This window comes from Photinus pyralis, unplaced genomic scaffold (genome assembly GCF_008802855.1).
Source record: "Photinus pyralis isolate 1611_PpyrPB1 unplaced genomic scaffold, Ppyr1.3 Ppyr1.4_LG9, whole genome shotgun sequence".
Taxonomy (NCBI): domain Eukaryota; kingdom Metazoa; phylum Arthropoda; class Insecta; order Coleoptera; family Lampyridae; genus Photinus; species Photinus pyralis.
The window spans coordinates 5,264,401-5,291,324 of record NW_022170878.1 but is presented as its reverse complement, the minus strand read 5'-3'; the positions used below and the strand labels follow the sequence as shown (position 1 = coordinate 5,291,324).

The following is a 26,924-nucleotide window of genomic DNA, read 5'->3' as shown; positions in this document are numbered from 1 at the left end:
CTTAGACAGACAAGGAAAGAATATGGACGCATAATTCACTAGCGGTAGTGTTACCAGCTGCCACATATTGATATTGGCCAGTGTCGTAGCATCCGTAAATGCGAATAGTGGCAGAAGCACCTAATTATAGCTAATAAATCACGTTGAAGTTGAACATACGAATGAAATTCGTGCGTTGCGCTATTTATTAATCAGACACGGGGATAAACGAAACTTCCTCTCATCTTTTTTCGGAAATGCCTTCAAAACTAACTGTCCCTCCAGCTAAAGATTGTGATAAAATAAGAATCTTCATTGCTTTCTGTTTGATTTTTCACGTAAAGCCGTTTCCGTACCAATTTTCTCTTTGAAAAACGCGGAGTGCTAATGACTACGCCTATGGAGTTTATTGAATAATTCCATCCTTGAAGAAGTTTGTTATCAAATTTTGAATGCATGGGATTGGTTCTGTTGTAAGAAATTAAGTCAACTCGCTCATTAAGCTATGGATTTTAACATATTAAAAAAAGAATATTCAAAGAAAAAGCTTTATGAGGAAAAATAGGAAAATACGTTGTAACGGCATTAGGCACATTTTCAATATTTACGTTTGAAATGAAATTCCGGGTTCCTCCTTCTCACTCCGGCTTTTGCATCCACAATATGCACATTTCACCATGATTTTAAGTTGTTGTATGTGTATTTCCTCTCAATTTAAGCGCAAAAACTCATAAAAAACGATGTTACTTTAATGACATATGTGCCACATATAAAATGGCGGACTTGTTTAAAAAGGTAACACGATTCATACACGGGCTGTACGGCATACGCGGTATCCATACTCTTTCCTAATCTAAGGTTTACATACAAAGTTTCGTTTAAATATGTTCATAAATAAAAAGTTGCACATGCGTTAAACCAACTTTTTGCGCAAAACCAAAAAATCGGTATGCACGGATTCCTTGGACCAAGCCCTTTCAGATGAGCCCTGTATCGCCCAAATCGTTCAGTGGTGTAGAAGGAGTACGTGTGACGGACGGACGAACGGACGGACGACAAAGTGCAGCCAACAGCGATTGTTCACTTTGAGGAAAATACGCTAAAAAGCTCCCCAGACTCCACTTACCACTAGTAGTGATGTCATCAAACTGGGGGCCAAAAAACTATACGTAGACATAGACTACGAGCTTTGACTATTATATTCAAAGACTACGGTCTACGAGTAACTTTTTAATGGACCATATTTTTAGAAAAAATCAATAGGAGATATATTTATACAGGGTGTTACAGAAATTGTGGGGTAACTACATGCAGTAGGCTTTTACGACTAAAAATATGAAAAAAAGTTTAAGAGATGTCTCCTAAAGTGACTCGTTTACGAATCCGAGGTGAGTGTCAAAGCAATCCCTTACTGAAAATCGTAAGGGATTCTTCATATCTGGTTTATTGTAATAGTTTTGAATAAAAACATTAAACACATCAATGTAGCTTAGTAACGAGCTACTTTACAAGGTATATTTATTCAAACTTTTTTTTTCTTATCTTTAGTCGTAGAATACGGTTGCATATAGTTTACTCCACCACTCGTCCATCAGTAAGCTCTTGTCGGGGGCTATCATATTCCCTTTTTCCGGTACCCACTTCCGACGTTCCGGTCACCCGCAATTTGCATTTTGGTGGATTTCGCTATAAACGTATAAACCATCCACAAAATAGTACTCCATTTTTGGGACAGTTCTCATAGTTTGAGCTTCTATTGACGGCAGGCGAAAGAAAGACCGCGTTTCGAGAGATAGGTACATGTACAATCCTCGTCTTTGTACAAGCGTTCTCTTACAGGCCCGAACTTGCTGCCAGCTAGCCGATCGGTCAAAGTGAGATTAAAAGCTACTTTTTTACAAATAAATTTCCAAAAATTCGCTAATAAAAAACAGCTGATTATTAAAGAGCTCCTACCGACTTCATAATTGTGCGGTGTCTGTCCGTCTGTCCGTTACCACGATATCTCGAAAACGAATGGGCCGATTACGATGAAACTCCCCTGCAGCACATCCATTCTCTTCATACACGCCTTTTTAGGGTGCGATACACCCAGCGCCATATATGGAAAAAGTAAAGCGATCCTCAAGTGCTTCGAGAAAAAGCTCAACGAAACTCCAGCTATTGCTAGTTTGTTGTACAACACATCATCAACCCTGATAGTGTTGAAAGGTGAAGCTTATTTGTTCCTGCTAACGTCTCAAGTCGCACCAAAGAAGGAAGATGTGAATGAGCACAGATACACGTGCTTCATAAAATCCTCAACCAAGGCGAGAGACAATCTGTCTTCTCTTCCACTGACTAAAGGTGCCTCTGAGCAAAACTCTCGCAGGGTGTACATTTTCCCATTGAACCGTTAGCGCAGTTAGTAAGTCACTATCGCGAGCAAAATTACAACATTGAGTACGATTTGTTACGATTTGTGGGAAAAATTAGACTGAAAAATCGCGCCTCCGAAGTAGTAAATTAACCCTTCGCTGTAGGGATAGAAGTAACTTCGTACTATTAATAAAATTGGGTTGCGTGACAATCCACTAATCTTCCTGGAATTATCCACCGTTTCACACCGCCCTATACCCCGCACCAATCCTGTAGAACGTTCCAACCATGATTACTCAATTTTATGAAGATAACCATCGCAGTTGGGATAAGTTCCTACCCGATTTTATGATGGCTATGAATTCCCCTGTCCAAAAATCAACCGGATGAACTCCGTTGCACTCTTTTATTTCCGAAGAAAGGGGGGTGTGTAACGAAGCACCCATTTTTCCACTAGTTTTAGTTGTCACTCTGTAGAAGAACACCCGGTATCTAGAAGCGTTTTAAGTTCGGCGCTTCGTTACGAAGATTTTCGCTCCGAACATATTTGTTTAGGAGTTGGAAATATTAGTAGCTTAATTTGTAGAGGAAAATAAGATTCGATTTTAATTTCTAATGGTATACGAAAAACAACATTAAACCGAGAAAGTCGGGCAGTTTAAAGAAAATATCACGCGCTAACAGATTTTCCCTCTTGACCTCACATTCCAAGTACCAAAGGGGTATTGCTGGACGGCTCAATTTTTAGATTTCATTCCGACTATTGGGATAAGTACAATTAACTGTAATTAGTTGAATGGGTTACAGTAACAGGATGCGATTAAGTATAGACTACATCAGTTAGTCCGTCAAAAAAATTGAATGTTGACAACGGTTCCGTATTTTTGACATCTGGGAAGGACGTAAACCTCTCGCCAGGAAAGATTGCCGGTCACAGAACACTTGATCCCGGTCTACAATCTATGTTTTTCTCAAGATGTGAGCGACTTCCGGGATAATATCGTGGCAATGATGAACAAAAAAACTTTTCGTTCAACATTGGCACAATCCTATTCCGGAAGTCGCTCGCATCTTAAGAAAATCATAGATTGTAAATCGACACAAGGTGTGCTGTGACCGGCAATCTTTCCTGGCGAGAGTTATACTTAATTATTAGTTATTTATATATCAAGAGCGCAAACAAAATATATAATTTCCTCCCGCGGTCAAGTTTGCGACGCTGGTTTTATTTTCGCGTTCATCAATTTGTTTTCGTTAAAAAAAACAGAGTAGCTACCTTAACGACGCACCGCTAGGAGGTACGGAGGTACTTCGTTAAAGGACATCAATATTTATACGCGATCGCCCATTGTCATCTAGCAACCGGCTGTCAATACTAGATAACAATTGACAAGTAATTTCCAAGTTTTAAAATGTGCATTTAAATAGTATCCTGAGTAGTTTGGAATACTTTTAATAGCGACAAAAAGCGATTTAGATTTGAAATCTTCCCTATGTGAAATAAGGAGCCAATGCCGTAAGGTTGCCCCAGAAATCGCAACAAAAGTGCTTACAAGATTATTCGGTGCACAATCAATGGTCCACAAAGAAAACTGCGAGGAAGACGAATGAAATTTCGGTCAATATATTTAGGTAGGTATCTAGTTATCTTCGTTTTGGTCTAAGTATTCGATGTTAAAAGCCCCCTGGGCCGTGAAGAAAAATATGGACATCAAATACCCAAAATTAACTATACATTCTGAAACGCCAGAGTGTAGGTTACATACCAACACATTTACGTTTCCATGGAAATTATTTTACCTCCCGTAGGGAATTTTTGATTACTTTACCTCCCGCAAAAAGTAAACTCACACTTTGCTCCCGCAAATAAGAGTGCAAACTCTGATTTTCGGTAGAGCGCGGAGATAAAGAAGTTTTTATTTTCGAGCGTGATCGCAAGTCCACACCGTCCAGCAGGTAAAATCCATCTCCCCTTCTGTTTTTGCATTTTGTGCTTTGTTTTTTTACTTGCCCTTTTGCTTTAACCGATTTAATTACGAAATAAGCTTTTTGTTACTTTCTGTTCCATTATTTGTAAGGGAAGAACACTGTTTCGCTTTCCTACATTTGCTTGCCCGTAGGTGCCGCTAATTTGTGTTTTGTTGCTTTCATTCCTGCTTAGTAAAATTGGCCGCATCTTGCTCTGTAGACTTCCTGCAGTTGCCGTTTACTTTGTTTAAGTTTGCCCGAGGCTTCCTGTTGTCATCAAGGATATCAACTCTAAAGCGGTGCTTCAACCAGATGGCATCGGAACAAGTCCCAGTCGGCTTCCTCAAATTGTCATAAGATCTTCACTTGCGTTAGCCAGCTCTGCCCACCCAAAGCTTGTTAATAAATCGGAGTTGTACAAGGTCCAAGTTAAAAGAAAAAGACTTATGATGGATGGTGAGTGAGTAGCCACAGAGAGAAAGACGATTTACTTTAAAAAACTTAGACGGTATGCTTCGTTCAACTCATTAGCAAGCATGACCAGACCATCTAGACACATATGGATTATCTTTGCTTTTTCACCGTCAGCAACTACATCGTTGTAGCGTGTAATGGGTAAGTTAGAAGGGATGTAAATACTTTTCAAAAATGTTCATCTCCTATCAAGTACATTGGCGGTTAGGTATTCCGGCACATCAATGACCGTATAGTTGTCGTGATTTTTCAGTAGTAATGTAACGACAAGGGAGGTTTAGCTCGATCCTTATCTCAGGTCAAACCTTCTGATGCTTTTGTTGTTTTTTTAGATACCTATCTCGATTTTTGCCTAGAAGTTTAAACCAGGTTGCTTCCTTTACCAACTATTGCAAAGTAGAATTTTCTTCCAAACATACCTGAGCGGTAATTTTCAGCGCCCTATCAATAGCATTTCAAAGAATTTCATTATTGTACCCTAGATCCATTAAGTTTCATCCTGTTGTCAATGTTTAGAGTCATAATCTAATGCATCGAGGCCGTTCGTAGCATTCAAAATGCACTCATTTCCCAGTGATGAAAGAATGAGGCCCACAATCCAACATAAGCTTCTATTCTTTCACTTTTTGTCATTTTTTGCAATAATCAGGCACTGCTATGCTAACAGTCCACGTAGGTACATTTTTTTTAAAGGTAACGATAAATCTACGACATGAAATCAAACTATACTTTGCATCAGCTCCTATGCTTTTATTACCTTTACACATTTTTTTTACAATTTACATCTTCCAAATGATAACATAAATATGGCCATAGATACATATCATTTAATTTTTTTTGTAAAAAATCTGTGAATTAAAAATCCTTTGTACAAAAGTGCTTTTGATTATACTTAGAAGGTGCGTAACCTTTGTTTGTAGCATCTTATCCCCAAGAAAATTGTTTGACGGATGTGTGCTATCACAAACAGAACATAAAACAAATTGTTCACTGCCAGTTGCCTATATTACAAAATTTAAAAGACGCTGGTTCCATCAAAAACGCATTTCTTCTTGTATCTTAAGGGCCTATAATCCCGACATTCGTCACTTTTCCTCTACTTTAACAAAGATAAGCATGTACTGTACATTCAATAATTGATAACTTTAAGATCAAGCCTTATCTAAATTAGTTAAGGTAACGAATCCAATAAAATACCATGTAGGAAATCGCGTGTTATTAAAATCAACAAATAGATTGATTACCACGGTTTTAACATCGTTTGCAAAAATAAATCTAATCTATTAATCTCCTAAAACTGCTCATCCTGAGCTATTTTGATCTGCTTTTAACTAGTAGGTAGTAATGCCTCTTAAACAGTCTCATTTGTTTGATATTTGATTGCTAAATTGTACCATAACAAAGTCATAGATCATTGATATTACATAACAACTATACAAGCTGTTTAAAAAAAGTGATAAATATACTTTAACTGGAAGATAAAACATTTGAGTCTTGATATGATTTTTGAATATTGCACTCGTGTTCAGTCATTTCATCGTCTTCGTCGTCAGCAAACTTAATTTCATCTAAGCTATCATTATCTATTGGTGATTTCTCTACTTTGGTCTCTTTCTCCGTGTTATCACCCACCTCTGGTAGACTCTTAACCAATTTACGTTTTGATATATCAAACGTGGTATCCTGATCACCCTTCACTATCAAAAATTTTTTTGTATCAAACTCATCTGCTTTATTACAGTCCAAAGCTGGGTGAACTTTCTTATCTTTACTGATAAGTGAATGAGGTTTAGTGCCACTATCGCTTAGTGATCTCTTACGCTTAGGTAACAAACATTCCTCTTCGGCGCACTCCTTGTTGCTGCCGGCTTCGATATATTCGTCTGGCTTTACATCCGCATACGGTGTTACCATATCATCTATATCTTGCAAAATCTCCCCATCTTCATCGAGAGGAGGAATCCATACTAAAAAGGCTGGATCCATACCTAGGTAGGAACCAGGTGCCGCTCCCGCATTTATCACATTGTAGTCATAGTAATCCATTTCTAAATCGATGTCAGGCGCCGCTATAGAAAACTCGGAACCTAGTGGTCCTGCCAACAGTTTCTCCCTGTTTCTTTTGTCCTTGCTCTCCTTCTCAGTTGTTGGACGTATTGTCGCCTTACTAACCATGCTTAAAGCTGGAGAGTAGTTTCCCTGGAATTATTAAATGGATTTTACAAACGTGTTAGGAAGTCAGTGCGTTCCAAAAGTGCTCAGGTGAACAAACGCTGGTGCAAATAAAAAACCTTGTTCGTGCGATAGTGAGTACGTGCATATTTTTAGAATGTAAAAATGTCCCACCAGATCGCTTTTGGAATTTGTGTCGGTTCTCACATTTGTTAGGGTAGCCGTGCTGCCGTTACTGAATCTTCTGGGAGCTAAAGATTTTTTGTCTTCTTTCTCTGCAGATACGTCTTTATCTGACTGTACTGAAGATCGCCGCATGTATTCTTGATGACATTGAGGCGAATTGGGTAAACTACACGTACTTAAATCTTCCGTTTCACTCGCTTGCATCACTCCAGTTGTACTAGTGTCTTGTTGTGTCATGGTAACGGTGCTACTAACACTGAATGTGTCTTCCGCTTTTCTAATAAAGAGTAAAATTATTAAATATGCGAAAACAATTGCATAGAATAAGTAGATATTTAATGTAAGATGACTGTATAAATTGTTTTGTTTGTTATGTTACATATCAATTGCTTACGCCAGTGTTACTTGTAATTCTTCGCTTTGTTCGCAATCCATGGATTCTCTAAGGAGGTTGTGTTTATTGCGAGATTTCAATGGCTTCAACCTGGTTAGAGATATTACTTCTGATAACAAAGTAGTGCTGGATGACGCCCGCGTTCTAACGGGTAAACTTACACATGACACTGAAACTGTAAGGGTGAGAGCGGTGAGAACGATTACCTTAATCTCACCTGTGGGGTCCGCTAACGAATCTTGGTCATCAGCATGGGCTATGTGATATTTTCTGTATCGGCACAGATATTGAGCTCCTAATAAAGCTGTTGCTACTGAAAGGCCACTTAGAAAAAAAATTGCCGCTATATGTACCGCTGTAAGCTTTAACGCGACGGAAGGTAAGATTCCAATACCTTGCGCATTTGCTATACCACTCGCATTATTTCTAATGGGTCCTAAATGATAGATTAGTAGCTTAAAAGATCACTCTATCTTACTTCGTACCCAATTGCATGGCTTTAACTACAAATGCCCCATTACATAAGTGACTCGAAGATTCGTCCTCGTTTGAATAGAACTCCAAAAGTAGATTGGAACCGGAGGAATTAATTATTGGCGTATCTATGTCAGATCCTCCAGAGATATCTGCCAGCAAAATGGCGGAAAGAGAGCTTCCATCCCGTATCTTTAACCACTGAGATGTGCACGGTAGTCGGAACTGTTCAACGCGAAACTGGATCATGTGCGCTTCATCTGCCTGTAGAAACCTGCATTTAAAATCTAAACGCCTATAGATATCTATCTTACCTCAATCAACCAAAATGTGCGCCCAGGGCAACTCTGGGACGATGCCGCGATTATTCTGTAAGGTTTAGTTGTCCCCAAATGTACTACACAACCACATCTGCAGAATGGGCTCATTTCCGCTTGAACCTCGGGTAAGTTTGCGACTATTTCGTTTGGTAAAGATGATCCGTATATACATTCCCAACTGTTAGCTGTGTCGAATCCACACTTTTCGGTTTGAACTCGTGGCCCCTTAAATGTAATTAATTAAACAATTGACCAATGACCATCCACAGTGCGATTAATTTAATTTTTTTTTACACGAACACAATTAGGTAGATATTAACAAATAAAAATGAAACAAAGCTTATTCCTTTAGATCAGCCTCCGCAAGACCGCCCTCCTTATCGGATACTACATCTGAAGTAGTGGCAATATTTTCCACTTGAGCAGGGGCGTTATCAATTTCTTCTGGTTCAGGGATTTCGGCGAAATCAGGTTCATCAAGTGCTTCCGGTAGGATTGTAAACTGCACATAATCGTCTACGTGGTGTGATTCAGTACTGCTCGATTCCAATTCAGAACTTTCAAAAACAGCGCGTTCTTCTTCGGACTGTTTAAGTTCAGATGTAGTATCAGGTGTGATTCTTTCAATTGAAAATTGAACGACAGGGCGAGTCTCATCGATGCCATTATCAGTGTCTACTTTTTTGGTGTCTTGAATATCCATTTTCGGAACATATCTCGTAAGAAAATCTTCAAAACTAGCACTAACTTGTACCTCACGATGTCTTCTAGTAGGCACTCTAGACCGTAAGATCACTGGTTTAGGAACGAAACCTAGGTCACCCTTGGCATATATTGCCGATGTTGAATCCACCGATTCCAGTGAAGGGCTCCTTGGTATATTCTCTTGACCTTTATCCATTAATTTTAATAAATTGCTTAATAAGGGTTTGCGATCATGGATCTTTGTCATTTTACCCTTAACTGGTTTTATCATTAAAGCCGCCTTTATTGAATACACTGCTTCTTTTAAAATTTCCGAGAGCCTTTTCAGTTCATCCTCGGCTACACGTAATTCGGTTGCCAAACCGTTTCTCTCGCATCTACTAGCGTGCAGATTTTGTTCTAAAATGCGAATGGTGAACTGCAATTTTTCTTTTTCATTATTTAATTGAAGTAACTCTCTTTTGAGAGACACTGATTCTGCCTCTACTTTCTTGTACATGCCTAGTTTTTGCTCAGCTTCGTCACGTTTTTCCGTCAATTTTGAAATAATGCCTACTTGTGTCAAGTTTTTTTTAAGAACTTTCTTTTTTTCGTCGTTGTACAAGGACGCATCTAATCTTAGTTTCCTATTCTCTTCAATCAGCGCTTTGTTGTCATTGTGCAGACGTTTTTGCGTTGTAAACACCGCATCTAGCTCATTGTTTATGGCAATATTTTCCCTTATAACGCGATGAGTAGTGGACGCGATTCGCATTTCAGTTACGTTTTGAAAATCGGTTGAAAGTTGTAGAAGCCGTTTTTCCATATCTTTTTTTAAGTTATCTTTGCCCACAACAAACTTTTTCTCAGTGGCGTACAACTCTCGTTTGTGTCTAACTTCTTGTTCAAGTATTTCCTTCTCTTGCGCCTCAAACTTTTTCATCAACTCTTCCTTTTGTGCTCTAAATTCGTCTAAAGAATTCATTTTACCATTTAATAATTTAATTTCGGATGTCAGCTGCTCGTGCATAATTTTGTACTCGTCCTTCATTGATGCGATTTCTTTTTTAAACGTTTTATTTTCCCCTTCCCTTGCTTCCTCGATTCCGGTTAACCTTTCATGAAAATCCTTCACCTCTTCCGTTTTGTCGCGGATTACGCGTTTAAGATATGCAATTACGTCATTTCTATCCTCGTCTAGTGTTTTAAGATTTTTCTGTAATTCCACATTTTTCACCTCTAGTTCCTCGGTCAAGGTTTTTAGTCTTGCAATTTTACGATTTAAATCGGCTATAGTCAATTCGTAGAACGTCTTGTCAACTTCTGACAGGTGGTCGGCAGAAGGATCTGCTTCCTTAGGCTTCGAACCCTTTCCCATCGTTAATTTACTGATAAAACCACAAAATCGCGATAACAACACTGTAATTATTCTACTTACGAAATTTCATTAAAAACACGCGCTTGTTACGGTATCGGATATGTTTAGTTGTTTCTATGGTTACTGTATTGATTAATCCATCAACACCGGTTTACCTTCAAATTTTAACCTAATGAACCTCTATGCATTTCCCTACCTCACAAAACTTGGCCCCATATCGAGGTGGCGGCGAATCACAAAAACGATAACGGTTTCTTGATCCCCCAGCACAAGTACTCGAACAAGGTGTCCAAGAACTCCATGGACCCCAACCACCGGTTTCCGACTCTACAAATATAAATATATAAATTGCGTAAAATGGTTAATATTACTGTACAATATTGATAATTGTTTTCTCATTTTGCTCTAATTACGTGAGTAAAAATGTACACTCCATTGTGGTGCTTCATTTAAATTTCGTTTCTCAGAATTAAATTACAACAGAGTGCAGTAAAAAAATCGATATCCTCCTAAATTTAAAGGTAGACATACAGTCATAAAACCCTTTTAGGAAAATCATTACCACTTAATTACCATTTATTGTGTATGTCATTATGAGAATTATGGCCCCACTTTAAATGAATTTGAAGAAGTGCGCGAATTGACGTACTTTGCTCAGGGGGAACTAGATGCAACAAACGTGTACGGTTATTACCTGATACGGGAAGAGTAGGCACACAGTCCATTCTCACATCAGCTACAGCTCCTGTGATGGCTTGACTTACATACACAAAACAGTATTCGACGTACTTCTCGGTAAACAAATCGCAATCAAAGTGTAAACTGTGCTGTCCTCTTGAGATTCGCTGCTCGGCTACGTATTCTAAGGATGTCGGTGGAGTCAATGATGCCACGTTTGCTCTTAATCTAGCAAACAGTCTAACTCGATCACCTGACGCCAAAATACACGATGGATATTGAAATAGTACGGTAATGCCTCCACCGTGCACTTCGCATGGAAAGATGCTACGAGCGTGAACGTTGAACACAAATTGTTCGCTCCAATCTGCCTAAAAGTTTATAACCGTTAATCTCATAGTTTATCGATTTCTTTTAATTTTCGTGATTTGGACGACTCAAAAATGTATGCTCATTATATATTTTTTACCTGAAACCGTCAAGAAAATCTAAATTTCAGGGTTATTTTGACATTAGAAAGGTGATCTTTACCTGACTAGTACTGTAATATTTTTGCCTGGCTGCTATTACAGTCCTAGTACATGCAAAATAACAATTAGATCGTTCATTGAATAATTATTATATTCATATAATTATAATGCAGACTATGTGGATATTTTTAAATATTAATATAATTACAAAAAGGATAATGGTCTTTTAATTACTAACAATTAATGGAATATGTGTGGAAGTAATTATTCCTTTAGTTTTGTGCCAGTCATTAAAAGGTTTGTACGCCTTTTCGTACCTCTTTCTTGACTTTGTGGGGAGCGAATATTGCACTACGGCGGCCGCAGCTTCGGCTACATTATAACAACGTCTCGCGTAGGTACTCTTCTTCACTGATACCTGCTTTTGTACCTAGTTATAAAGACTGTATAGTTGAAAAGTACAAAGCATAAACTGCAAACTGCATTAAAAATGACACTGATTGTTTTAATTATTTTGAAATCTCTATGGAAACAATTAAATAAAGTGATTTTAGCATGCGTGATTAGGTATCAAAATTTCACACATATGAATAATTTAATTTGGAAAAGTTATCTACATGTTGCGGTTTCAGGTAAAATTTTATACATAATACGTCATGAAAGTGAGTCCACCTGACTTGGAGGCATTAAAGAGATACTCGGACGCTGCGCGTCCTCGTACTTTTCAATAAGCCTCCGCGTCATGTAAACGACCACTTTCATGACTTATTATGTAAATAACTATTACAGATCACTAAACAAAACAGCACTAATGAAAAACTCATTCCACCATCTCTACACTCACTCCAGCAATACTGGTCTGACTTATGGACCAAAGACATTAAACACAATCCACACGCCCCGTGGATTACCACAGAAACCACACGCACTGAATACATTACCCCTATGAATAACACAAACATCACTACAACAGACATCATTCAAACTATTAATCACTTACATAACTGGAAAAGTCCAGGCATTGATAACATTCACAACTTTTGGTGGAAATATTTTACCTACACTCACTCTTACCTTGCACAACAATTTACTGAACTTCTTAATTCACCAGATCGCACTCCTGCATTCTTTACACAAGGTATCACTTACATGCTCCCAAAAGACAACAATACACAAGACCCATCTAAATATAGACCAATTACATGCCTTCCTACAATATACAAAATCCTTACATCATGCATTACAAACAAAATATACCAACACTGTACTGATAACAACATTTTATACGAAGAACAAAAAGGGTGTACCAAGTGTTCCAGAGGCTGTAAAGAGCAACTCATTATAGACTCTGTAATACTTGAACAATCCAGACATAACAAACGAAACATACACACTGCATACATTGATTACAAAAAAGCATTCGATTCAGTACCACACTCTTGGTTACAACAAGTACTCTCAATATACAAAGTCAGCAACAATATTACACAATTCCTCAATTACATAATGTCATGTTGGAACACTACGTTAACACTTACACTAAACGACACAAAACTTATTACTGACCCAATACAAATTAAAAGAGGAATTTTTCAAGGCGATTCTTTAAGTCCGCTCTGGTTTTGTCTTGCTCTTAATCCACTTTCATATTTGTTAAACACTACTAACTTTGGGTACAATATTAAACATAACCACGAAATACATCACAACATTACACACCTGTTTTACATGGACGATCTTAAATTATACTCTTCCACAAGCATAAAACTTAATCACCTTCTGCACATCACCGAAACATTCTCACGTGACATACAAATGGACTTTGGAATCGATAAATGTAAAACACAACACATCACAGCTGGTAAAAGACAACTTTTAGATTATGAGCTCGAACAGGGTAATTTAATAAATTCCATGGACGAGAATGAAACTTATAAGTATCTTGGATTTCAGCAAAACACACACATTAAACATACGAGTATAAAACAAACACTTATCACACAATACCTACAAAGAATACGCAGTATACTTAAAACAAAATTACACGGTAGAAATACAATCAAAGCTATTAACACTTATGCCACACCAGTACTTACATACTCTTTTGGGATTATACGTTGGACAAATACAGATTTAGAACAAATACAGAGAAACACACGTACACTATTAACAAAACACCATATACATCACCCTCACTCCTCTACTATACGACTTTACCTTCCTCGTTCGGAAGGAGGTAGAGGACTTACAGATATAAAACTATTGCACCAAACACAAATACACAATTTACGACAATACTTTTATAACAAATCAGATACTTCAGTCTTACACAAAACAGTAACATATGCAGACAAATCTTACACACCACTTAACCTACACGAAACTAATATACTCCCACCCACATCCAAACTTACATACATCACAAATAACATACAGACATGGAACCAAAAGCCTTTACATGGACGATTTCCACAAGAGGTTAGCCAGGATTGTGTTGATTCTATAGCAACGCACACTTGGTTGTCTGAATGTGATATCTTCCCGTAGACTGAGGGTTTCATGTTAGCAATACAAGACCAGGTCATTAATACACGCAACTATAAAAAACACATACATAAAGACCGAATTAGTCCGCTAAAATTCGATTTAAATATTCCCGAAACCGACCCTGGCGCGACGAAAAAAGTCAAGATTGCGCTCTGTTTCGTTTCCGTGGAACACGTGTTTTTTTTTCTTCGCTGCTCTACATTGAAATGGGCCATAATTTACAATAAATGTGTCAAATATAACGCTATGCGAGGGAACTTAATGATCCCTATCGACATTAACAATTTTCGTCTAGGATTTGTTTAAAAAGGGAGAGAATGCAGCAGAGGTATTTGTGCTGTTGTTGAGGGCAGATGTAATTTTTACGTTACGAATGGTGAGTGCAGTTTCGACAATTACAAAGGTGATGTACTCGTTTTTTTATCTCTGCGTCTATTGCATCCATCTAATAATCATATGATCGTGTTCGATTATTTACCAATTGAATATTATTCTCGTACAGCGTGATTATTGCCATTTGGAACACACTCTAGATAAAAATTGCACTTTTAATTATATTGGTCACACTTTGAACTAAATGCATATATTCTACAAATCTGTTGTTTTCCAATTTACAGTTTTCCTTTGTCCCAAGCGCTGGCTACAGGAATTACTGACCGCTTTACGTGTTTTATTTGTATTTAGATACTGTATGTTCCCTCAGGGGCGATATTCAATACAAGTATGCAGAACTACATTTTAATTTATAATTGAATTTATTGCAGCGCATTTCGCTATTGTTTGCCTGAATATGTTACTGTGTATTTACAGGGTGCTTCACCTGGGGGCGAGTGACGTACGTTAGGTGGTTGATTGTTACATATTGCACTTGGCATTGTGAATTAATTACTTGATACTAATGTTTGCCACATGTTTCGTGGTGTTTGTTATAATGTGATACTATCGTTATGCTCCTACTATTTATTTGAACCGGGTGATTATGATTATTAATATTTGGTAGGGTGACTTGTTTCGAATATGTACTGTGCTATATTTGATACCGATGTTTAATATCTCGGTTTGACGTAACAGAGGCTGGCTAAAGTTCAGAACTGACATACGCAGAGATATATGTTTTATGTACTGTTTTTGTGTCTTTGAAAAGAGCCATCTTACCGATATTGCTAATCAATCCGATTAGTCGATCTCTGACATGTAGTGACCGAATATTGGTTTTGTGTTAGTCTTTGTTATGCCAGTGCAAATATGTCAACTGTCAACGCCTACATAAATTGTGTATATTTTGTTTATGTATGCGTGCGAGTTTGCCGATGGTTGCTCTGTTATTTATGTTATGTCATGATTTGTCTTTTGATCGGTTATTGTCAGTACTCATGGTAGAGAGCCTGGAGTTCGGTAATTTATAACCCGGCATTTTAAGGCTAGTGGGTTGGACTGGCCCTAGAGATGTGTGAATGAAAGAGTTGGGGTCCCGCTTAGTCGTACATGAGGGCGCAGGCAAGTCCCGGCCTCACTTCCGCAGGGATCTGCTAAAAGCGTACGACGTGTTCCCGTTGTGCCCTTTGTTTTTTTGTATCTGTTTTGTATCCTTCCTGTGTGAAATGCTCTTCTGAGAGGCCAACTCCTAGCGATTTCATACAATGTTGACATGTCATGGCCAGAGCAACTAAAGACTACTCGGTGTGGGATTTGGACTGATCACCCAATATCCAAACTTATATGAATTTGTTGTAATGTTTTAATGATTGTTTTTTTGTTATGTGTGTGAAATATTGATTCTTTAGGAATTCCAGCGGAGCCTGTGGTTCAACATTATCTTAATTTACTTGATAACCATCATAATATGCATTCATGCCATTACAGATAACTACTAATTTTGCTATAAAGATCAATATTAATTTGTTGGCTGGTTTTTTCTTGGTCAGTTCTTTTTTTCCCAGCCTATTGTTATATTTGTTTCTACTCGGTGAACTACCATTTTCTAAATTTAATCTTGCAATGCGAATTATTATTGGATTAAATCTCCGTTTTTAACTTTAAGCATGTATTTGTTTTATTTGTATTCCTTACTTGATCATCACTCCGACAAGCAACACATATCTTGTAGCGACTCTTAAAACACAACGTGGTAAGATGGTCCTATTATTCGGTTATTCAAGTTAGGTAGCTTTGTCTAGACGGTACATCACAAGGTGTATAATATGAATAATACAGGACCTAGAATAGAGCCTTGTGGGGCCCCACAGCAAATCGGTAGTGCATCAGATTTAGTATTATTTAGTAGTACCAGTTGCTTACGATTTTTAAGATAGCTTCCCATCAATGTAGTTGCTTAGGCCAACATAATGTAATAAACTTATTAAAATTTCATGCCTAATTATTATGTAGAAGGCCTCGCCTAATGGTATTGATCATTCCCAAATTATTGCCAATAAAAAAAATGCGTAAAACTAAGAGAGTGAATGCCCTTGTGCGAACACGGCTATCAAAAGTTAAATAACTAATCTCGTCTGCACAGTACAGCTAATATTTGCTGATCTGTAGACAGTAGGTACCTATATAATTCTAAGGCAATGATAAAAAACCACGAAATCATGAAGGCAATTACAGCAGTAATCATCTCGATGCTAATTGCGAATGTTTGGGCGAGTACCGTCACTTATTTGGACAGTACCACGGCCACGCCTGAAACTAAAGAAAATGATGATGATGATCCCTGGTATATGTGGATTCTAATCTACCCCGGTAAGTGCACTCAAAATCAAAACGTAAACTAACGCCAGAACGACAGGTACGAAGTGGTGCGGCGCAGGAAACATCTCGGACACTGAAAACGATCTCGGTAGCGCACACGAGACGGACGGATGCTGCAGAGCCCACGATTACTGCGATGACACCATTACGGCCAACGCAACCGCTCACAATTTAACAAACAACGCCCCTTTCACATTGTCGAACTGCAAATGCGATGATCAGTTCTACGCGTGTCTCAAGAAGGCCGACACATCGAATTCTAGAAGAGTCGGGCGTATCTTCTTCAACTACTTAGGAACGAAGTGCTTTAGGGAGGATTACCCTGTTGTGAAATGCACCAAAAGCATATATTTTCCGTACGTACAAACGGACGTAAAGGTAACTTAATTAGACGAATTTATTATTTGCAGACGATACAAATGCCTCGAATACGAATATGACACCACCAAAGATAAAAAGTACCAATGGTTTAATGTTCCACAGTTCTGATGGAATGCAGACTGATTTTGTAATTTATTTACTTATTGTTCAATACAAATAAATGTGATTTATTTTGACATTTTGAATAGTTTCTTCTGTGGTTTTCAGGATGTGTGAAAATTGTTTCAGTCAATTGTGATGAGGTATTTTAAAAAAAAATTGATGTTGATAGCAGAGATACCACTCGCACACTTGCGCATGCGCGATTCTGCCTCATTTATATCCGATCACGATAAGGAGTCGAGCAGGAGACTATGGTCGGTAGGAATTAATCCCTTTCGTTGAGACCATTCATTAGAGTACCATAAAGGATAAAACCCGTTCCCCCCCCCCCCCGCCCAATCCTTCTTTTGATTTGATAAGGAGCGAGAAAGTAGGGCGGTAGTTGGTACAAAGCAGTTCCTTTTGTTGAGACCTTTAATTGGAATACCATGAAAGATAAAATTAATTTCTAACACCCCCTCCTTGCCCCCGACCACCTACTGATCTCGGAGAAGAGTTGTGCAGGAAAGTTATAGTTTGTACAAACCAATTCACTTTGGTGAGACCTTTCATTAGAATACCATGAAGGGTAGAACGTGTGTTCACCCCCCCCCCCACCATTTTCAAAAATTTTACTTGGCACCATTAAAGGCATGCATATGCAAATTCTTTTGAAACCAATTGGTGTCAAAGTTATGCACGTTGTACACTCAAAGACAGCATCTCAAGAAATAATTCATGGGCAAGGGGGGGAGTTCAACCGCAGCAGTGGTCTGGACGGACGGACGGACAAAACGCAAATAATAACACAATTTTTTTTATTTCTAAAAAATGCTCTAAATATACAGGAAAATCACCTGCCTATTAAGGTCCTTGCGTAACACGTCCTGCTCGCATCCACTGGCGAAACCTCAGTACCTACCTTCAGGGGATGGGGGTCCTCGGAGCGAGATCTTGAGAGGAATGTAACGCGCTTCTTATAAAGTCCCACGTTGGATGTCAAAATGTAATGGCGGTCCTGGATCAGACGAAATGTGTTGCAATTTTGTGTTTATATACATTTAAAAATGATTAAGTAATATGAAATAAAAACAATGATGTAAGAATTGTCAATAAAAAAAAGTTGTATTCGTTGCAATTAAAAATTTATTCACAAATCGCGAACCAAATTATATTTCGCACTGACAAAAATCAGTATATGGTCCTATCGAAGCCGGATTTGTGATTTGGAGAATAAGAAAAAGGCGTCGATCAACGTGACAAGGAATTGGAGTCCCAATTTAAACAAAGGAAGTTATCGTTGCGGAAGCAGCATTTATTAATTGGAGGTTCAGTCTTACAAACGGTTATCGTTGAAGAAGCAGCAAATATTTATTATCTGGAGCTCAGTATTGTGAACAGTTATCGTTGCGGAAGCAGCAATTATTAGCTGAGATTTGCAGAAAAGTCCTGATACAAAGAACGCGTAATCAGATTCATTCATTAGTCCAATATTCGATTACTAATTGTTAGGAAATTGAGATCGGGTGAGTCTGTTCCAAGTATTTTCTTTAAGAGTTATCATTTAGTTCAAGTATTGAATATTGAACGAACCTTAAACGTTCTGACTTGTGGTAGCAAGAGAAATTTCATTTTTCTGTCCAAGAAACATAGATCTTAATTGTGAAATTTATCAGATTTTGACTGACTTTGACAGTTAAATAGAAATTGATTATTAACAAAAGGTTGATACGTTTCAAAGTTTTGCCTTGTCAGTTTTTAAGTCATGGATGAGGTTTTAGCGCGTAGCATTAAATTGCGTGGTGTGATCAAGGGGAGAATAACTAAGTTTTTCAATTATGTGTCAGGTATTGATTCAACTAATGTTAGCGATATAACGGTAACGCAGTTGCAGTACAAAAGGCAAAAAGTTGAGGATTATTTTAAAGAATTCAACACTATTCAATCTAATATTGAAGAATTGGTAGAAGAAACGGATTTAGATGCAGCACTTGACTACCGGAATGAAGTTGAAGATTTGTATTTCAATACTATATAGTTCAATCAAAAGCTTTGGAAAGTCAATCATTAAAATCTACTTCATTAGAAGGTAGTAATTCAATTGCTGCAAGTAAGAATCCCAGAATTATAACCGAAGAATCAATATCAGCTATTATTAATAAGTCGGATTCTGCAGCTGTTGGCCATTGTACCACCAGTATTTTAAATCCTGTATCGGAAGTTGTAGATATTCACCCTGTTGTAAATAAAAGCACAAAGTTTAAATTGCCAACTATTGAACTTCCAAAGTTTTCAGGAAATTTTGAAGAATGGTTGGAGTTTAAAACTAAATACGAATCCATGATTCATAATAATAAATCTATTTGTAATACTGACAAATTTCATTATCTACGTTCAAGCCTTATTGGTTCGGCTGCAGATATAATATCCTCTCTTGATTTTAATGAGACCAATTATCAGACAGCATGGGAATCTTTAGTAAAACGGTTTAGCAAATCAGGATTATTGGTCCATAATCATATTAAAGCAATTATGGAATTACCGCAATTGAAAAGTGACTCTTCAGTTCAGTTACGTAGTTTCGCTGATAAAACAAGCAAACATTTACACTGTTTGTCTATTTTAGGTGAACCCATAGAGAGTTGGAATACTATTCTTTTATACATAGGTATTTACAAATAAATTGGATATGTCATTAGCTAAAGATTGGGAAACTGAAAAGCTTCGATTAAAAGCAAATTCAAAAAATGGATCTGTTGTGGATTTTCTATGCTTTTTAGAACAAAAGGCGGAATTTTTAGAAACGTTATTTGGACGTTCTGAACCAAAGAAGCAGTTAAACATTGTTAATAAGAAAGCATTTGTAGTAAATAAGTCAAGTTATGAATGCTATTATTGCAAAAAGGAGCATTCTATTTTTAAATGTTCGGAATTTCTCGTTTTATCTGTACAAAATAGAATTGACAAAGTCCAAGCATTAGGGCTTTTTTTTTTTTTTTAATGGCCCTTAAACTTAAGTTCATTAGCCAGCAGCTCATGTGTTTGTTTGGACCTAGTCTAAACCTGTACAAAATGATTTGAGGGACCACAAAGGAGTGGAAAAAGGTGTACTCTTCACACCCAGGGGTCTCTCGGGGTGGCTAACGGACAGAACAGGTAGACCTCGGACTTGTTCAAAATGTAAAGATACTCAAAAGTCGCCAATAGGAGAAAATGAAGACGAAATCTAACCTATCTAAAATGTGAGCTGACTTGATTTGATAAAATTCATAAGGGCCGTGCAAATAGTCACACTTTGTACTGCTAAGTACAAAATGTGCACTATATTGTAAGGTGGGAAAATGCCCTCTTTACCAAGGTCGCTATACAGCTTTTGTCTTTGGTTTGTGTATTTGTTACAGGCAAAGAAAATGTGATTTAAGTCACTTATTACTTGATAATCGTCGCATAAGTTCGAGTCCAAGACTCCAATCCTATGTAAATGATATGGATAGCAAGCATGGCCGAATTTCAGTCGGCCAATTGTTACTATTTCGCTTCTTGAGAAAATGGAGTTGTCGTGCCAAAATTTCCTAGGAATAGAAGGATGGATTAGGGTGTATTGTGTGCGGTGGTTGTTGCTGAAATGGCTCCATCGGATTTTCCATTTTCGGAGCAGATTTTGTCGACATATCGCTGCGCCATCTAACATTCCTATGTAGTTCACTATTTCTTGTCCGTTATAGCAAGCCTCCTTAGCTAACACATCTACTTTTTCGTTGGGTAACAGTCCAGTGTGAGCTTTTATCCATGTCAGCTTAATTTTAGCGCCTGATCTTTCCAACCGTTTTATTTTAGATTTTAGCTGTTTGCAGTAGTAATTATCCTTGATGTTAAAAGAACGTCCATCGGTCTTGAGAGGCATGAAAGAACAGATAGAGAATCAGAAAGAATGTTAATGTTACGTAATCCTTGTTGTTCAGCGAGTTCGCATGCCTTGAAAATTCCGATAGCCTCTGCAGAGAATATGGACGTGAACTCCAATAGTTTGTAGGTCTTCTGGAGATTCAAAGACGGGACATAGACTGCGCATCCTACATCCTGGTCTTGCCTGGACGCATCTGTATATACAGGGTGATTCCTATAGTACCTGCCACCGTTTGGGAGCGTGTAGGTGGTGCGTAGGGGAGTATTTTGATATAGGACACTTGGGGTCGGAAATCTAAAATAAGGGCGCCAGAACCAAATTTATCTTCTGGAATTTCACGCCTGTATGTAGGCAACCCAACCGACCGACGTTTCGCGCGGAGCGATCCAGAGCGAGTTAGCGCGAGGAAGCGACATGGGAGGGAAGGAGGGAAAACGACAGTCAAAAGCAATAACGTTTACAAGTGTTCAACGTGGCCACCGTTGTTCTCAATGCACTTCCTACATCTAGCCAACTATTATTATACTATTGCCATAGTGTTTATTCTCTTGATACGCGTCGTTGCAGACGGGATTTCGTGGGTTTAAACAAAATTCTGATCAAGTGTCAGCCACACATCGCCGCCTGAGATCGCTCCGTGTGCACCGCCGGCCGGTTGGGTTGCCAACCTACAGGCGCGAAATTCCAGAAGGTAAATTTGGCTCTGGCACCCTTATTTTAGATTTCCGACCCCAAGTGTCCTATATCAAAATACTCCCCTAGGCACCCCCTATACGCTCCCAAACGGTGGCAGGTACTATAGGAATCACCCTGTATGTGGGTATATTCTCTATTTTTAAAAAGAATGCAGTTAAGAATTGTTCTATTGATAGCAATGTTTTCCACATATGGGGGAACCTCGATATTTTTTATGGATAAGTAATCAAATAGGTCTATGATTTTAGGCTGAGTAGGTTCCCACAGGAAATTACTTATGTCTATCATATTTCTAAATGCCTCACATAATAACGGGGAGGGTCTCTTGGCCCAGAATTTTAAGGTTAGATCTAATTCATTTAACTTAGCAATTTTTTGAATGAGTCTAGGGTCCCTTGTATATAGCTTTAGAATGAATTTTTCCGTTAATAATTGTCTGCGTAGTTCTAGCGGAGGTTCTAATGCTTCGATTCGTAATGGTTCCGTCGGTGTGGAACTCATGGCTCCCAAACAGAGTCTTAAGGCGGAGTTTTGCACAGTTTCCAGCTTTTTTAACAAATACGGCCTTGCGGACCCGTAGAGGACACAGTCATAATCAATTATTGAGCGAATGTATGCTTTGTAAAACATGAGACATGATTTAATATCGGCTCCCCACCAGGTTGTTCTAATGAACTTTAGAAAATTTAGACCTTTGTCGCATTTGGTAACGATATCCTCAATATGATATTTCCAGGTAAGTTTTCTGTCGAGTTTAAAACCTAAATACGAAGCCATATTAGAGACTTGGTACGAGACATTATCTACCGCTATTTGATCGATGTTTCGAATGATATGTCTGGTGAATATGGTGACATTCGATTTTTCCGGCGTTAACGCGAACCCTACAGCCTCCATTTTTTTAGTTATTACAGACATGCTTGTAGTGAGAGAGTATATGCATTCCTCAATTTTTCTATTCGAATTGTAAACTACAAAGTCATCTACGTATTGAATTAGTTGACCGTCTATGTTATCGTCGTGAATATCTTTGGTGTACACATTGAAGAGGACTGGAGAAATGACAGAACCTTGAGGTAAACCTGTTGAAACAGTACGTGGACCGATGAGTCCATTTTGTCCAGTTCTAACAAATACTACTCTGTCAATTAAAAGGTTACACAGGAGGTTACCAACTCGATGTGGAATATTTATGCTAAGAAGCTTGTTTTTTAGGATATTCACATCAACCGAATCATAGGCCCCCCTAATGTCAAGGAAAGCGGCACCTAAATAGTAGTTATTAGAAAGGTTTAACTGTATATCGCATACTAATTGTGCGACAGCATCGGTCGTGCCGCAGCCTCTTTTAAAACCATATTGTTGAGCTGGGAGGATAGTGTTCTTAGTCAAGTAGAATTCTATTCTATATTTTAAGATGCGTTCAAAAGTTTTGGCTATGCAAGATAGTAGTGAAATTGAGCGATACGATTCTGCCAATTTGGGGTCTTTTTGTGGCTTTAGAATAGGGACAACTAGTATCTTCTTCCACTCAGAAATCACATCATTCCTTAACCACACATCATTGTATATGTCCAGTAGAAACAGCCTTCCCCTTTTCGACAAATTGTAGATCATCTCGTATGTTATTTGGTCAAGTCCGGGCGACGAGTTAACAGATTTTTTTAAAGCATAATTAAGTTCATTTAGGGTTAGAGGGGTATCGAACAATTCATCCTCGGTAGGTTCAACGTTATAGTCAGTATCTTCCACGGAGGGGTTTACTATGCAAGGGGCAATTCTTTGTAGGAATAATTCTGTCCAATCGTTGTTACTCGAATCGTTCTGAGAGTGAACCTTCATTCTTTGCATTCTTTTAGCTTGTTGCCACAAACTTTTGGCTGGAGTATTTTTACTTAATTGACCACAAAATTTTATCCAATACGTTTTGCCTTTGCGCTTCAAAAAACGTTTAGTTTCGGCTATGGCTTTATTTACCAACACGTAATTTTCCAGAGCGCTATAATTTTTATATGCAGAGATTGCAGACTTCCGTTGGCGAATCGATTCGTCACATTGATTATCCCACCACGGCGGAGGACTGCGTTTGTTTTTATTAAAAGGTTTGTTAACTGGAATTGAAGTTAAGGCAGCTTCTTCAATACCCTGGATGAAGAATTTATATTTCTGATCGATGTTTTCTAACTGAGGGACGGAATTAAAATAGACGTGGGAAGTGTAATCATAATCCGACCAGTTCGCTTTCTTAGTATTTCATTTAGTTTTTGGGTAAATAGTGTTTTCCTTGTCCTTTGTATCCGAAGCAGTTTTAAGTGTCATTATGATAGGGAAATGATCTGAACCCAAGGTATCCGATATGACCCCCTGTGAGAACTGTTTTATGCCGAATCATAAAACAGAGGTGTGTCGCAAATTCTTTGCAAAGGTAGGCATAATTTGTTATTGCCATCAAACAGGAAAGAAGGCGATTGTACTAGTAATACGTGTGTAAGTTGCAATATATCTTTGTTAGCGACGGCAAAATGTATTGATGAATTGCATAATTATTAAATTAAACATTATGCACGTGCTTTGTTGAATAGCGGGTTCACAGGCAAATTTTATACTGAAGAATACAAATGCTGTTGAAATTTGCCAAAAAAACAAAACTAATATAGTAATTGATGTGTACTAGTGGTATTGGAAATTTTACAGCTTCATTAAAATGCAAAAAGTTAGTGTGTAAAATATTTAGATCAACACAAACAGATTTTATGCAGAAAATAAAAATGTTATGTAATGAAAGAAATATACAGGTTTTCATTTACCATCTTGTTCTTTTAGTGCAAAAGAATTGAATATTCCTCCACATTTTGATTTGGCTGATCCTCAGTTTTATGTTAAAAATAAAGTTGATTTATTATTAGGTGCTGAAGTCTTTTGGAGAATGTTAAAACCAGATTCGGTTTCACTGAATTCTGATGGTTTAATGTTGCAAGACACTCAATTAGGTTGGGTTATTTCAGGACCATTATCTGCACCATTGTCTTGTAAATTGCAATGTAATTTATCAACATTTGAATCTGTTCAAAATCAACTTGAAAAATTTTGGCAAATAGAGGAGGTGTTGAATCCAGAATATAAAGGTGATGATAAATGTGAAGTGTTGTTTCGTGAAACAACCACTAGAGATACCGATGGTAAATTCATAGTTCGGTATCCATTTTCAAAACCTATTGAAAATTTGTCTAATACTCGATCGTTAGCAATAAAACGCTTTCAATCATTAGAAAAAAGGTTTTCAATTAATGAACAATTCAGGTCTATGTATTCGGAATTCATACGTGAATATATAGACTTAGGTCATATGTCTTTAGTAAATACGCCAGTTGAGAATGCATTTTATCTACCTCATCACGGTGTGTTAAAAGAAAATAATGAGACAACAAAACTTCGCGTTGTTTTTGATGGTTCGGCGCGTGGGGTGGTAGGTTGTTCGCTTAATGAAATTCAACATACAGGTCCTAAAATTCAAGAGGACATAATCTCATTAATTCTTCGTTTTCGACAACATAAAATCGTTGTTTGTTGGAGCGGATATTGAACAAATGTATCGGATGTTGTGGGTAGCAGAAGATCAAAGACATTTACAGATGATTCTGTGGCGGTTTTCACCTGATGCAGAATTACAAACTTATCAGTTAAATACAGTCACTTACGGAACCACTTCCGCTCCGTATTTAGCAATCAGATGTCTAAAAGAGCTCGGAATTATACACTCGAGTAGTCATCCAAAGGCTTCAAATGTTATTCTTAGAGATTTTTATGTTAATGACCTACTAACAGGTGGCGAAAGTGTCTCCGAAGTGTTAGATGATTTGTTCTTTAATGGATCTAGACGTTGTATCGTTTGTTATTTTTGTATGTCAATGTGTCACTCATTTACTATAATGTATAATTTTAAATGGAATAAAGCCTAGCTTTATAAAAGGTTAAAATTAGTATTATAACAATTTATTCCATTTAAAAAAAATGGATAGATTCTTACGTCCCGAACGCTTTGACGGAGATCCGACGTTAAGTTCCACCACCTTGGAATGGGAACATTGGAAGAAAACTTTTGAGAATTTTCTAAAAGCTCGACAATCCTCATCTGCCTCTACTACAATGGGCCCTGATGCAACAAGTAATATTCAATTGCTTTCTGAAGCCGTCAAGCTACAGCTGCTGGTAAACTACATCTCGCCACGAGTATTTGCGTACGTATGTGACTGTGAAACTTACACTGATGCGCTTATTATTCTCGATGCTCTATACATCAAACCTCGAAATGTAATTTACGCCAGGCATGTGCTTGCCACGAGGCGTCAACAGTTTGGAGAATCTATTGACACTTACCTCCAGGCACTTAAACAATTGTCTAAGGAATGCCAATTCACTGCAGTGGATGCTGGGACAAATAAAAACGAGAATATACGAGGAGCATTTATCACAGGAATTATTTCATCAGAGATCCGTCAGAGACTTTTGGAGAATCTGACATTATCCTTAGATCAAGCTTACACTCTAGCTCTGTCAATGGAAACAGCTGAAAGAAATTCTGCAATATTTAAAACTCAATCTTCTATCGTCAATGCAATTTCACCTAATCCGTCTTCTACTGTGGAAACAGTAGCTGTAATACCAAAATCTACGGAAACCAAAACTTATTCAAAACGTAAATGCTTTTTTTGTGGTGGCCCTGTCCACGCTCGGAAAAACTGTCCAGCAGTGGATGTTGAGTGCCATACCTGTGGAAAGAAAGGCCATTTTTCAACTGTTTGTCGCAGTAAAAACAGTGCTGCCTGTTTTCAAGAAAAATATGAAAACTACACTGCTTATATCACCGCTGCTGCACCTTCTTCGCTTCAAAAAGCTATGGTTACAGCATTCGTAAAAGGAGTTCGCGCTGACGCTCTTATCGATACAGGAAGCAGCATCAGTTTCATTAATGAAGGATTCGCGAATCTGCTTAATCTAAGAAAACAACATTGTAAACAAACTG

General features: G+C 37.8%; 3 protein-coding genes across 3 annotated transcripts; 1 reads left to right on the top strand and 2 right to left on the bottom strand.

Annotated features, from left to right (window-relative positions):
* Positions 1-5,517: 5,517 nt before the first annotated feature.
* LOC116180731 lies at positions 5,518-14,599 on the bottom strand. Its single transcript, XM_031500849.1, has 9 exons — positions 14,561-14,599; positions 11,082-11,436; positions 10,584-10,714; positions 8,320-8,550; positions 8,017-8,269; positions 7,749-7,967; positions 7,532-7,700; positions 7,126-7,414; positions 5,518-6,978 (listed from the first exon to the last, which is right to left on the bottom strand). The coding sequence occupies exons 1-9, from the start codon at positions 14,597-14,599 to the stop codon at positions 6,247-6,249; spliced, it is 2,418 nt and encodes an 805-aa protein (XP_031356709.1). The 3' UTR covers positions 5,518-6,246.
* On the bottom strand, positions 8,567-10,543 carry LOC116181509 (cilia- and flagella-associated protein 157-like). Its single transcript, XM_031501891.1, has one exon. It carries the CDS (start codon positions 10,385-10,387, stop codon positions 8,666-8,668), a length of 1,722 nt encoding a protein of 573 aa, XP_031357751.1. The 5' UTR covers positions 10,388-10,543; the 3' UTR covers positions 8,567-8,665.
* A 2,048-nt stretch (positions 14,600-16,647) lies between the features above and the next one.
* On the top strand, positions 16,648-17,393 carry LOC116181533 (phospholipase A2-like). The gene is made up of 3 exons (XM_031501928.1): positions 16,648-16,827; positions 16,874-17,192; positions 17,247-17,393. The coding sequence occupies exons 1-3, from the start codon at positions 16,656-16,658 to the stop codon at positions 17,323-17,325; spliced, it is 570 nt and encodes a 189-aa protein (XP_031357788.1). The 5' UTR covers positions 16,648-16,655; the 3' UTR covers positions 17,326-17,393.
* Positions 17,394-26,924: the final 9,531 nt, after the last annotated feature.